Raw genomic sequence first — 14,482 nt, 5'->3', positions numbered from 1 at the left:
GCTCTAAATAAATCAAATATTATTGCCATAGTGAGCAAAATATGTCCATGTCTACTGCAGTTACACCACTAGAGGGCATCTTTGAGTAGTTCACGATGCAGCTAAACCGCAATGTAATTGTGGATCTTATATAGTCCAGTTGCTAAAACATTGCTCTTTGTTTCTTTTACATGTAAACTGCAGATGTGTCCCCATACACTATTGCCGCAGTCGCGCCAAACAGCCTTTTCCTGCGTGACTCGGAGCCCTCTAAGCGTCTTTATCATGTCCTTGTCACTAAAACGTGCGTCTTATTCGCAACGCGATGTGAGAGAACTGCTTTGTGAGGCTGCATGGTCTAAGTACGTATGCAACACTTGTATATCTGTGTGCGAGACTAAAGCTGTATATATGTTATGGAGCAGCCACCGTGGCTTTTTGTCACCACGCCAAGTTCCATTGCACAGATTCAGACTCAGTCGCACGCAGACGTTCAAGTGTCGCATTTCAAGAGAATCGGTGCAGTCTCCTGAAGAGGTTTTGAGTGTAAAAGACGCTACAGCACTTGGCGCTGGTCACTCGTGCGTGGCGTATTGAAGTTAGGCGTATGAGGATACATCTGTACATCACTGCAAAACTGTACTATAATAATCGTCTACTGTATCTGTTCTTAGCGGAATTTAGGCACACATCCACTAGGCGATATTAATGTGCTCATTAATCGTGCACCGTAATGTCGGAAACGACCAGAGATGCGCGCTCCCGCTGGCCGTTTCCGACATCGATCATAGCCCGAACATGCCGGTCAATCTGCCGATAACGACAGATTGACTATGTTCGGCGATGAGGGAGGGTGCCTACACTGAGCGACTGATCGTTCAGCGTAGGCACTGCAGGGGATGGGGAACGACGGTGCGATTACGATGTTGTAATCGTACTGTCTATCCCTAGTCGCCTATTGGATGTGCGGCTTGAGAGTTTCTCGGAAAGGCGTTTCTGCTTCACGAGTTGCTGGTCAGATGTGTCTATAGTACCGTGTGACCGAGCACTGCAGTCGGACGTTGGAGGTGGGTGGATGGTATTGGGTTGTAGGGATTGGTACATCTGGTTTGTTCCCCTCCTCTGTATTGGGTAGATGAATTGCTGCAATGACAGTGGGTCCTTATTATTTAGGAAATAAGCTTCTTTCCTTACATGCTGTGTCCTCTGCTACCACGCAACACACGGGTCAGCCTTATTCTTAATGTTTCTCAGCTCTTCCCTCCCTGCTAACCTACGCACGCCATGACCCTACTGTTCAGCTGTGAGCGCCATAATCACCCAGTTGTGGATGAGCCACATGGCCGAACCAGCTCACCTTTGGGGAGAGATGCTGGCAAGGCTGGCAAGGCGGCTGACAGGTTCCACTTTGCTCCTTCACTTGTTTTGTAATGACGACTGTTTCTGCCGCACCAGCGTCTTTCCATAAAGGCCCGAGATCTCCGTATAAAACATAGAACCCATCTTTACTCTTGGTAGTTGTTTTTGTACGCATATACAGCTTTGTATAATCTCCTTTAGAAGCAGATGTCTTTTATGTCTGCGTGCTGTTCCTCTGTACAAACTGTTATGTTAGTGATCAGTCTCCTGTAGCCAGAGATTTGTGTAGGGAATCTCGGGGGCATTGGCGCAGTGGTTCCGTCAGTGGCTCCTGTATACAACGGTTGGCAGATTTATACCGCTTGAAGACAAGGAATCCGGCTGTATTACATATAAACACCGGTGGAATTGAAAAAGTTTTATGTCCGATGAGCTGAGAGGACAATAAAGAGGCTGTAAAAATGCTTTTGGGTTGAAGGTAAAAATCTCCCATGTGTCATCTAAATAAAGAGATTCTGTTAAAGTAAATATATATTTTCTGTGTCAGCCAAAAGTTCTCTTCCAAAAAGAGCACCGCGTTTTATACGGCATTGGAAATTTGCTGTAAGAGCAGATTTTACACGTGCGTGAAATAATATCATAGTCTGATATTGTAATAAACACCTGGGTAACAAAAACTAAGAACAAACTACAATGTGTTTGATTGGTAAGTGGTTGGGGAGTTTACAGAATGTATTTATTGTTTTTCATTTAATAAATGCGCCCATTCTTGAAGCCCAAGTGTGCGTCGTACTCGGAACTCGAACATACAGATGTGACCTCACACACCTAGCCGCAGTACGCTATGCAGTGCGAGACGCCTGGCGTAAATGAGCCACCAGGTCCTGTGCGACTAAGCTTATGCCAAATACCTGTCTCCGCGTCTACCCAAAAATGCGTTCGCTCCACGAGATTGCACTGATTAATCTGATATGCGACACTTGTATATCTGTGTGCGACTGAATCTGTGTATCAAGCACATCGGACCTTGGCGTGGAAGAAAGCAGCGATCGCTTCATCGTAGCACTTCGTATATAGAATCAGACTCATTCGCACACAGATATACAGTGTCGCATATAAAATGAATCGGTGCAGTCTCGTGAAGTGATTAGTCGCATCCAATTGCGACAGACAGGACCTGGCGCACTGGGAAGGGCTGTTTGGCGCGACTGCAGCAGTAGTATATGAGGACGCCTCTGTAAGCGTGTAATGTTTGTCACGCCTGGAATAGGTTACAGCAGCTCATTTATATCCAGGCTGGAAAGGATTCTGCCAAACTCGAGCCCGAATGTGAACCATGATTTGCACATAAAATATAAATTACCTCCATATTTTTTTAAAATAAATAATTACACTGTTTAACCACATTCTTATTTCTACTATACGTGTATATCATTTGGCGATCCCGTCTCATTCCTGCGCATTAAAGAAATAACATTATCCTGTGCAATAAAATTCCAGAAAAAAACAAAAAATCAACTTTCATATTGGCCAAAGCCCAATCATCATGGCAGCGCCCAAATCTTGCTTTCCAAAAATGAATCTCAAAGATTTGGTTTTTTTTGCAGACTAAAGCTGGCCACACATCTAAAGATTATCTGTCCAACCAGCCAACTAGTTGATTGGTTGGAATGAAAATCTGGTAACGTATGGGAGTAACTGATGATCAGCAATTTGCTCCTAAATGCCAGAAAACAGATGAAAATGGCCATCAGACAAGTTTGAACAAATTGTTTAGCTCAAACATTTAACAAACAGTTTTTGTCCATTTTCCGGCGTTTGGGAGCAAATTGCTGATCATCAGTTACTCCCATACATTACCAGATTTTCATTCCAACCAATCAACTAGTTGGCTGGTTGGACAGATCTTTAGGTGTGTGGCCAGCTTAAAGCTGGCCACACACTAGACCAACTTTCATCCAATCATCCAACTAGTTGATTGGTTGGAATGAAAATCTGGTAACGTATGGGAGTAACTGATGATCAGCAATTTGCTCCTAAATGACAGAAAACAGATGAAAATGGTCGTCAGACAAGTTTGTTAAATGTTTGATCTAAACAATTTGTTCCAACAACAGTTTTTGTCCGTTTTCTGGCGTTTGGGAGCAAATTGCTGATTGTCATTTGCTTTCATACCTTACCAGATTTTCATTCCAACCAATCAACTAGTTTGCCGGTTGGACAGATGATCTTTAGATGTGTGGCCAGCTTTAGGGACGAATTCAATTAGCCGCGAAAAGTGGCGTTTGGAGAAAAGTTCTCTCCGATTTGCACTTTTTGCCGGTTTTCAAAGTATCTCCATATTCAATTCCCTGGAGTTTTTGCCAACAAAAGGCAGGAGGAAAGAAGTGTAAAATCCAAATTTTGGGTTACAAATGTGGGAACTTGGGGCCTAATTCAGGCTTGCAAGCGGGTCGATGGTCCCCCACTGCGCATGCGCCGCCTCCAGCATGCGCATGCGCGAGACCCGTCCTGAAACGGCAGCTCCGTCGCAACGGGCCTCGCTACAAGACAGGGCGGCTGTCGATGTTGATTGACAGCTCGCCCCGTTTTGTAGGCGGGGAGAGGGGGTGGCTGCACAAACGCAGATGTTCCCTTAGGAATGCCTGGCGTTTGTGGGCGGCCCTACTGACATCACTCGTGATGTCAGTAGTGGACTTCCTGCTCTATTAGAGCAGGAAGTCCACTCGGGCTTGCGAGTGCTGATGCCCAACCACAGGGTCTCCTCGCAAGCCCGATGGTCGTGATAATCGCGACCATCGCCAGGCTGCCCGCAAAAGCTGTGGGTGGTCACCCACAGCATAGCGAGCGGCCTGGAGGCCGAAAAAAAACAAAATAAACCCGCCCTGATTCAGAGCGAGCACTTACAAACAGCGAGCGCCTCTGAATCAGGGCGTTGGTTCAGAACCCTTTGGACACCCTCCCCCCCACCCTAATGACTAATAGGGCAAAAAAAAGTAACAAAAATTACTTAATTCACCCCAAAAAAGTGGGGGCCTGGTACTTTGGGGGGCTATATGGATGGGGCAGGTGTTTTTGGGATTGCACGAGGCAGCAGCAGGTGTATTTTAAAACTTCACTTTAGAGACTTCAAAATATGCTAGTACCCATTTTCATGTACCCCAAATTAAATTTTTCACAAAAGAAATCTCTTTCTATAATTGTTCAGCACGTTATAAGCATATAACAGCCAATTCTGACACACTAAGAACACAGAGCACTATTATTAGGGCTATTAGGACACTTCTATATTGATTTCTAATGTTACTGCAGCTTTTCCTGGGGTACGGACTGATTTCTCCAAAATCTTGGGGCACTTTTCCCAGGTACGCTATTCGCCAATTTCGCGTGTTTCCGTTTTCGCGCTTGGAATTGAATATGGAGATAAGCGGGAGCGCACAGGGAAAAAGTAGCGTCTAAAAACACGCGAAGGCGGCAAAAGCATCGCGGCTCGACTTTTCGCGCCCAATTGAATTCAGCCCTTAGGGCCTGATTCAGAGTTGAACGCTAAAGCCATCGCAGCTGCAATCCCGTATGCAGCTACTGTGCAAAAATTTGCAAATGTCGCAGGCGCAGCGGAATGTACTGAGACGCCCACCCGCGGTTCTGCTCTTCCGAGCTTCTGCGTACTATGACGCAGCATAGGCCGCAGATCATTCGATCATCGCAGTTCTCCGTAACCTTACGGCTACTCGGAGCGGCCGCAAGAACTGAGACGGCGGATATATTTTTATAGCGTATGGGATAACAGAGTGTGAGAATGGTCGTGACGCGCCTGCGTTTTTTGCCACCCCTCCTTATTACCTCCCACAAACGCTCCCTGACTGTCAATCACGCTGCGAGCGACTACATTAATGTACCATGACACATGCGCGGTTTATCAATAATCGCTCCACGGCGTAATTATCGTTATGGCATATCTCTCTGAATCAGGGCCCTTAGTGGGAGATGTATCAAACCTTAGAGAGAGATATAAAGGGGGAGAATTGGTCTTTAGCTGTCTATCAGCGTTTATGTTTATCATGTATCTAGCACAGCTTACAGAATGACAGTCAGAAGCGGGTTGGTTGCTATGGGCAACGTCTCCACTTTATCTCTCTTTAAGGTTTGATACATGTTCCCCAAATTCTTTACGGACAACCTTTTTGGGAGCTAGAGTAAGGCATCAGAATGGTCCCATCCGTTATTATATCATCTGTTACAGCAGAGCCATGGTTCTATTACAGCACAGATCCTTATACTAGTTAGTAAATACTCACATTCCTCTTCAGTTCACCTATACAAATACCTTAAAGAACTTTTGTGCCTCAAATGTTTGATACTTAGTTACTTATGCTGGCCATACACGCTGCAATTATCGGGACGATCCGCCCGATATCGGCGGATCGCCGCGATAATTGTAGCGTGGGGGGGGTGACTGAGGGTTAAATATTGCTCGGTCGGGCATGCTGGATTGTCCAGCATGCCCGTCCGATGCGATATTTACCCGGTAACTGTCGGCCGCATCGGGCAGTGTATGCCCAGCGCGGCCGACAGACAGACATTTCCTGTGTTCTTTCCTACGGAAGGAACAGGGAAATGTCTCCTCCCCCGGGGCGGAGCGCAGATGTCGGGCTATACACTGTGAGATTTCTCTCACAGTGTATGCCGCGGACATCTGCGGCTGGCAGCCGGCCAGATAAAATGTCTGTCGGTCTGACAGACATTTTATTTTGCCGTGTATGCCCAGCATAAGTCCAATCTACTTGTTTGTTGAAATGTTTTCATGTAAATATTGCGCTGGCAATCCCGTCAGTGCGTTATGGATCTGATCCTCAGTCAGACACAGTTGTGTCCGGCTTCTCCGTCTCGCCGCGGCTGCCCGCCTACTACCGATGTGTCCTCATACTCCTAGCCTCAATACGCCATTCAGTGGCAGGCGCCAAGACGCTCCGAGAGGTGCAGCGTAGCATCTTTTTCTTTAAGTTGTGCATCTCATTCGCATCGCAGACGCAGCGAAACACCACTCACAGTGTACTGGCGCTGCAACTTAAACTGCGCAGGAATTTGTTTGCTGAAATCGGAGAGCGCTGTCCACGTTTCCACCTCGCCTCAGAATCAGCCCCTATAGGCGAGGTGCAACACTGCACGTAGTTGTAGTCTCAGTATTCCTGCAAATGCACACTACGGAATATATTTATTGTGGTACTTTGCTCCTGTATTACGGTTACCCCTGATTCGCCCAGGACAGTGTAAGCGCAGCGGTTTACGTAAACGTCTGCGCTCATTAGTGTGGTGTGCGCGGAATGGGCAGCGCTGCCAATCCCGCGTGAAGATGCTGTGATGTTGTGCTGCCAAGAATCCAGCCTTGTCCCCAAAGTCACAGCAGCATCTCTGAGTGACTGATCTCTCTGTCTCTGCGGGCTGTGAAATGTCTTGTCTGGACCACTGTGTTATAGATCAAGGTTCTGGACGGAAATAAAGTATCAACCAATCAGCTCCTAACTGTCATTTTTCAAACACAGCCTCTAACATGACAGTTAGGTGCTGATTGGTTGGTACTTATCTTTCTCCATTTCATCTCTCTCCAAGGCTTCGGAGCTCTTTCAGACCCGATCGCTAAGCAGCGGCCGCTCGCTATTGCCGATAACCGCACATCTGCGCATGCATATTGTTCGCAATGTGCGTGCACAAGCCAGTCTTAGCGACTGGGAATCCAGCGCTCGTTGCACACAGACTGGCCGCCACTTTGAGTGACAGCGCCGTTTGTGGGTGGTAACAGGGGAAGGTGCTTGTGAATGGGGGAGTGGATGTGCGAATGCAGGCGTGTCTGTCAGAACGGAGTTTAATGGGTGTGCATAATTAGCAAAGTAGCGTCATTGAACATGTCACTTGGTTGTTTTGTAGCCTGAACTGCTCACAGTGCTTGCGGGAGGGTAGGGTTTATCGCAAGCGCTGCGAGCAGCTCCGATGGCCCTCGATGTTCCCGATTAAATACACACTTCCTGGAGATGACGTGTGCAGCGAGTGACAGGTGGGAGGTTTTATAGCCCTGCGTACGCACACTGCCGTCACTCTCTAGGACATAAAGGACGTCCTTACACCGCAAAGTGCGATCGCTTGATTTGCATACACTGCCCCTTTTGCAAGCGAGCGGCCGCTGCATAGCGATTGGGCCTGAATGAGCTCCTTAGTGTAGGGTTTGGCCTTCGGACGGGTGTCCATCGATGGGTCCATTGGTGGTTACCATTGATGGCACACAAACCATTTATGGTAAACCATCGATGGTTTGCACCTTTCGATGGCCCCAGCTGCGGTGGGGACAGCGGGCCACAGGCCAATCAAAAACAGGGAGGGGCTTAGCCTTCACCAGGGGCGGGGCTATGCTCCATACCGTCCAGAAAAAGAAATATCGTCTCCCACTCATCCATTGATGGCAGTGAACCATTGGTCCTCTGCCATCGATGGTGAAAGTATTCGACATTGACCATAAACCATCAATGATATAGCATCAATGATGGTTGATGGCCATCCCTAGCTTAGTGAATATGCCTCTTGTAATTACAGTAGTTGCTTATTTTACAAACAACTTACTCTAATGCAAATATTTATCTCTGTAAAAAGTGAAGAATTATTCAAATTTTTTTCTATAGTAGGACATTATTAAATATATATTTAAATATATAACTTTCTATCTCAGAGGCTATTTGTCACTTAGCAGGATTATAAATATGAAATAACTGGAGTGTTTTAATGTAATGACGTCTTCTATTATTTATATAGCGCACACATATTCCGCAGCGCTAGAGAATATTTGCCCATTCACATCAGTCCATGCCCCAGTGGAGCTTACACTCTATGGGCCTGATTCAGAGCCGGACGCAATTAGCGCTCGCTCGTCCAGAAAATAGGGGTGGCTATTCAAATGAACCGTTCGCTCTTTGCGGTCTGTTCACGCCTCTAGGTCTGAACGAGCGAACAAAACTTGCGGTCGTTTTTTGGGAACATACGCCCCCTGGCCGCTCGCATCCTACGTCATGTCCGCTATTTATTAGATTAATCGAGTACATCGACCAGCGTATGAGCTGCTCGCTATTCTTGTGGTTGGTTTTTGCTACCACAATTTTGCGAGCAGTTCTGGCTATAAAATAACCCAGTGACGTGGTCAGTGACGCTGCTGTATTAATTATGCACACCCATAAAACGCCCGTTTTGACCTTTAAGCACACCTGCGTTCGGATCTCCACTCCCCGTTTTCAAGCACCTTCCCCCGTTACCACCCACATACGCCTCATTCTGTCACTCAAATTATCAGGCATTCGCTATTTTGCGAGCACATGAATTTCGACCGCACTGACTGGTTTGCGCATACGTATAACGATCCGTACGCATGCGCAGTTGGGCAAACATCGCTCGGAGCGAACGAGCGGCCGCTTACGAGCGGCCCTATGTTCCCTACCACATGCTCACACACGTACACACTAGGGTTAAATTTTGTTTTGGTGCCAATTAACCTATCAGTATATTTTTGGAGTGTGGGAGCACCCGGAGGAAACCCACGCAAGCACAGGGAGAATATACAAACTCCACACAGCTATGGTCATAGTGTGAATCAAACCCATGACCTCAGTGCTGTGAGGCAGTAATGCTAACCATTGCACCATCTGTGCTATATCCGTTTGATAAGAGCATCACATCACTACTTGTGCTATTGGGGGACTATGCTCTATCTACTGTATCTTATGCTGGGTACACACTATGCGATATGTCGTTCAATCGGCCGACGATGGCATAGTGCACCGGCAGGTGTGCACTGACAACATTTCTGTGAACGAATGTTGTTCACAGTCATATCGCATCGGCCCTGCAGCACAGCCGATGCCAATATATATCACAGCAGGGGGTATATAGCAGGTAAAGATTTAAGCAAAGCATGGTCAGGTAGTAAGCCTGGTCAGTACACAGTAGTTCAGCCAAGAGGTAGACAGAAGTAGGAGTCAGAAGAAACAAGCCAAAAAGTTAGAATCCAGTGTCTCCTTAAAAGTTCATGTGGTGAACACAGTGTAGTATCACAGAGCAATCACCTAGCACTGACTGCTAGGTGAACTTGCTATAAGTGCTAAGGGATGGAGATCTGATCACATACAGTTTATTTGGTTATGAATGTGCAATCACTCTCAAACAGCTGAGAGATGTATTAACCTGCTAACTTTCTGAAGTAAGCGGCACTTTAAATGAACGCTGTGATATCACAACATTGTCACAACTGTGTGTTGCTGCCCGGGTCACATTCAGCCCTGTCCTCACTATCAATTATAAAGTGCACCCGTTACTGTCTTCCACACACGTTTCCTGAAATACAGTGTGCTGCTGTGAGCATGCTAATCTCCTCTCAATGCTGGGTCTATCCCCTCCTACTTGGAAACACCAGAGATAAAATTTCTTGTACAAACAGATGGGATGACACAAATCAAATGCTCCTCCATAGGGAAAAGAACCCACTGTGCTTGTCTGTGTCTCATTTCAGGTCGATAAATATGTTCTAAAAGTCATGTAAGTCGGCTCACTCGGTCCTGAGGAGCTTCTCTTATAAGCCGTGTCTTATTTTTGTAGAAGACAAGAAGACCGAGTACATCATGTTCGAAAAAAACTTGAAGAGGCTCTAATGGCCGATATCCTGGCGCGCGCTGCCGAATCCGCTAATAACACAGAAATAGCTATCGGGACATAAATCTCGGGTGAGCATGTTCCCTGTATACAGTCCTGTCCTCCTTACTATACAGTCTAAGCAGATGCATGCACGCGCTTTGGACATTCGCCGCTCTCTTGCCGTTACGATGGTACTTATTAGTGCAGTGTAAGAATGAAGCTTTTCCAGTAGTTTTTGGCTGTGTGCAAAAGCATCCGGTATTGAACCTGCATGCAAACATAATAAATGTATATGCCCCCCTTTCATTGCAATGCTTCAGGTGTAAAGCTACGTTCCTAGCTACAGTATTACTGCACACAGAAGCCAATCATGTTTTGATATTCACACAGTGTCACCTTAATGCATTTACAAACTCTGGGTCTAATTCATTATGGATGGCTATTGCAATGGCGGCTGAGATTATGCACGCAGGTCTGCTGTGAAAATATGCTAATGTCTGCAATCGCAAAGCCGTCACACAGCCAGCGTAGAGACGCCCACTACTGCTATCTCATATCTGTAATACCTTGCAGTCCTTCGTATACATCGGTAACATCGGCCCGGATGCAGTCAGGAAGTAAAACTGTCGCAATGCCGACCGCCGGCTTCCCGACTGTCTAATCCCGGCAAGCTACTAATGACAGACGTCAATATCCCGATGCCTGTCAGTAGACCTACACCGGGAGCCCGACACCCGGCATACTGTTTGAAGGTAAGCCGGGCGTGGACAGCCGCAGGGGGGGGGGTTAGGTTAGGGGCTACCGGGAGGGATAGGGTTAGGCTAGGGGTAGGGGGGGGTTAGGGTTAGGCACCCCCGGGGGGAAGTTAGGGTTAGGCAACCCCCCGGGAGTCTTAGGTTTGGGCTACGGGAAAGGGGGGGTAGGGTTAGGCACTTAGGGGGGGTTTAGGGTTAGACACTTAGAGGGGAGTTTAGGGTTAGGCACTTAGAGGGGAGTTTAGGGTTAGGCACTTAGAGGGGAGTTTAGGGTTAGGCACTTAGAGGGGAGTTTAGGGTTAGGCACTTAGAGGGGAGTTTAGGGTTAGGCACTTAGAGGGGAGTTTAGGGTTAGGCACTTAGAGGGGAGGTTAGGGTTAGGCACTTAGAGGGGAGGTTAGGGTTAGGCACTTAGAGGGGAGGTTAGGGTTAGGCACTTAGAGGGGAGTTTAGGGTTAGGCACTTAGAGGGGAGTTTAGGGTTAGGCACTTAGAGGGGAGTTTAGGGTTAGGCACTTAGAGGGGAGGTTAGGGTTAGGCACTTAGAGGGGGGTTTAGGGTTAGGCACTTGGGGAGGTTAGGGTTAGGCACTTGGGGAGGTTAGGGTTAGGCACTTGGGGAGGTTAGGGTTAGGCACTTAGAGGGGAGGTTAGGGTTAGGCACTTAGAGGGGGGTTTAGGGTTAGGCAGTTGGGGAGGTTAGGGTTAGGCACTTGGGGAGGTTAGGGTTAGGCACTTAGAGGGGGGTTTAGGGTTAGGCACTTGGGGAGGTTAGGGTTAGGCACTTAGAGGGGGGTTTAGGGTTAGGCACTTAGAGGGGGGTTTAGGCTTAGGCACCCCTAAAGGAGGGTTAGGGAGGAAAATAGGGTTAGTTGTGCTTACCTTTTTTAGTTTCGGGATCTTCACCCCTTCCCGGGTTTCCGCTGTCGGGATTTGAACCATGCGGCCGGCGGTATATCGTACTGATTCCCCTCATGCACAATTACAGCAGGTCTGACCTGTCTCAGAAATCGCTAACCTCGTCACACGCCGCGTCTAATATACGCACGCCCATGCAACGGCGTTCAAACGGACTGGCACGCCTGCGTTTCTCCGACTTTTCTTCTGCGTGCCTGAATGCAGAGCGGTCGCAATGCTAATTCACGCATGCGCACTGCGATGCATACGTATGCGCAGAGCGCACCATCGACCGATCTGCGTGCGCTGTTGCAGTTGCCATCCGTAATGAAATAGGCCCTCTATTTATAGTGATGAAGGGTACGACCCCTGAACATATTACACCAATATAGTGTTCTCGTTATTAATGAAGAGCTTCACCCAAATCTTAAAATTCACTTTTCATTAGTGTTCACAAGATCCTAATGGGGTCTGGGAAAGAGGGCAGCTTAATTTTTGTATGGCTGTAAACACTATCATACTACTTGGGGTGAAGCGCTATGCGCCACAGTATGTATCAAAGACCTGTCCGTTAAATCCAAGTCTAATAAATGATGTCCAATACTTGTACTGTACATGTAAATCCTACGTTGTTCTTTTGTTTTCAGCGAACCAGAGAATGTCATGTTATAATCCTCTCTTTGTTCTCTCTCCTAGGTACAATGTCCATTTAAAAAACAAACAAACAACAATTAACCACAATTCCTCTGTCTTATACCTTACAATGAAGACTTCTGCACATTTTTTTCCTATAGCGACAATCCGATGCCTTCCTAGAATTATATTTTTTGATGTACAGATCTATATTATTATGGAAAGGAAAACAGTCTTTATTTTGTCTGACTTTTTTAAATGTAAAGCAATATTATTATTATTGTTATTATTATTAATAATTGGACTTCTGTTTTAAATATCCGGTAACGGTCAGCTGGCGTTCTGAGCACATATTTTTATTATTAATATCGGTGTAATAAACCAATGCCTCTTGAATTTCTGATTGACGTTTATATAGTTATTTCAGTTTATTTAAATCCCTTTTTATACCTCAGCTGAGAGACTTATGTACATTTAATGCCATCTTATATTTAAATTGAAAGAAAAAAATACATAAAGACCTTTATATACAAAGATCTGATTCTGTGTGTCTGATCCTTTTTATATTTACGAGTACCTGTACGTGAGTGTCGACAGTTGCACTATTGTGTATGTGTGTATATATCTTGTGGTAAAGTAGCCTTACTGCAGGTTCAGTTGATCTACGACGCCGAGGACGCGCATCGGCATCATAATCGCCACTTTTTACACGATTGGACGTTACGATCGATCGAAAACGGCCAAATTGTGTAAAAAAAAAATCGCACCGTGTATGGGCACCATTATAGTAGAAGCACGCACACTGATTCTGGTCTTCTCCACCACTGTTTTATTGTTTCCAGGATAACCACAATATAATGTCTTTTACAGAGAAGTACGTTTAAAGCCCTGTCACTTACCAACAAAGACCTACTCCCTAGTCCCCGGCCACTAACTAGCATCGGTCATACTGACACGTGGCCTGCAGAGGCCTTAAATACGCCAGATGAATCCACGCCCTCCTAAATTGACAGGCAAACCACACCCCCTCCTTGTCTTTAAAAGAGAGGCCGGATTTGGCCAGACATAGTGCGAGAGATTGATTTCAATAAGCAGGTAAAACGGATGCAGACAGGAAGCCGACGGTCGAAATCCCGGCAGGGTACTAATGACAGGCATCGAAATCCTGACGCGGGGGGGTTAGGTTAGGGGCTCCCGGGGGGGTCTTAAGGTCAGGAACCCCCCCCGGGAGGGTTAGGCTAGGGGAAGGGGGGGTTAGGCACCCCCGGGGGGAGGTTAGGCACCCCCTCGAGAGACTTAGGTTTAGGCTGCGGGAAAGGGGGGGTTAGGGATAGGCACTAGGGCGGGAGGTTAGGGTAAGGCACCCCTAAGGGAGGGATAGGGGGGGAGGGTAGGGTTAGTTGTACTTACCTAAATCCCCTGTCGGGATTTCCATTGCTGCCGGTCTGCCGGCGTCGGGATTTGAACCGGCGATCATTCATACCGATTTTGGTAAAACACCCATTTTCTGTTTTCCAGTGCAAAAATTTTCTGGGCTTGCTACTCAGCACACCTGGTTCCTTACAGAGTACTCTGCCCTTTTGCCATAATAATATTATCGCCACAAGGATTCCGCTGAATCTAACAAAGCACATAAAGAACTGAGAAGAACAAGAGAACAGTGACTTACAGTACAAGACAATGCGGGACAAGTACAAGGTGTATAAACATTGCTGCAGCAGTGGTCTTATCACTCAAATAAGTAGCAGGAGCCAAGGATTAGGTGCAGTTGTAAGGAGTATGGAGTAGAAAATACTATAAGGGAAGAAGAAGCATGAGAGGGAAGAGGGCCCTGCTCGTGAGAGCTTACATTCTAAAGGGGAGGGGGTGGTAGACTGTGATTGGCCATGCATATGTGTGTATTTTATATATATATATTATATATAGTATGTAAATGAATAATCTCAGGTTCCATTATCTCCCTTGTAATCATAGGCGAAACCAGACATTTGGTAATGGGTGGTCCCAGTTCCAACCAGAACTAATGTCACCTCCAGTGTTGCAAATAGCAAAAAAAAATTTAGATTCAGTGCATGCGCGCGTTGTAGGTGCATCCAAAAAATATGGCTATGCGTCACGAGGGGCGTAGTCACTTGAAATGGGAGCGTGTCATCATCAGTAGTGCCCCCAACTCACCACATAACCACACAATGCC

General features: G+C 46.7%; 1 protein-coding gene across 1 annotated transcript in view; it reads left to right on the top strand.

Moving 5' to 3' along the window:
* The window catches only part of MBD2 (methyl-CpG binding domain protein 2), a 60,766-nt gene extending 47,942 nt beyond the window's left edge, over nt 1–12,824 (top strand). The window contains exons 6-7 of the mRNA XM_088453002.1: nt 9,970–10,094; nt 12,352–12,824. Of these exons, the coding sequence (XP_088309128.1) occupies nt 9,970–10,087 (118 nt within the window). The 3' untranslated portion in view covers nt 10,088–10,094; nt 12,352–12,824. The remainder of the gene's footprint in view (nt 1–9,969; nt 10,095–12,351) is intronic.
* The last annotated feature ends 1,658 nt before the right edge of the window (nt 12,825–14,482 follow it).

The sequence above is a fragment of the Taudactylus pleione genome, unplaced genomic scaffold (assembly GCF_031769625.1).
Source record: "Taudactylus pleione unplaced genomic scaffold, aTauple2 ptg000562l, whole genome shotgun sequence".
Classification (NCBI taxonomy): domain Eukaryota; kingdom Metazoa; phylum Chordata; class Amphibia; order Anura; family Myobatrachidae; genus Taudactylus; species Taudactylus pleione.
This window is presented reverse-complemented; position numbering and strand designations above follow the sequence as displayed.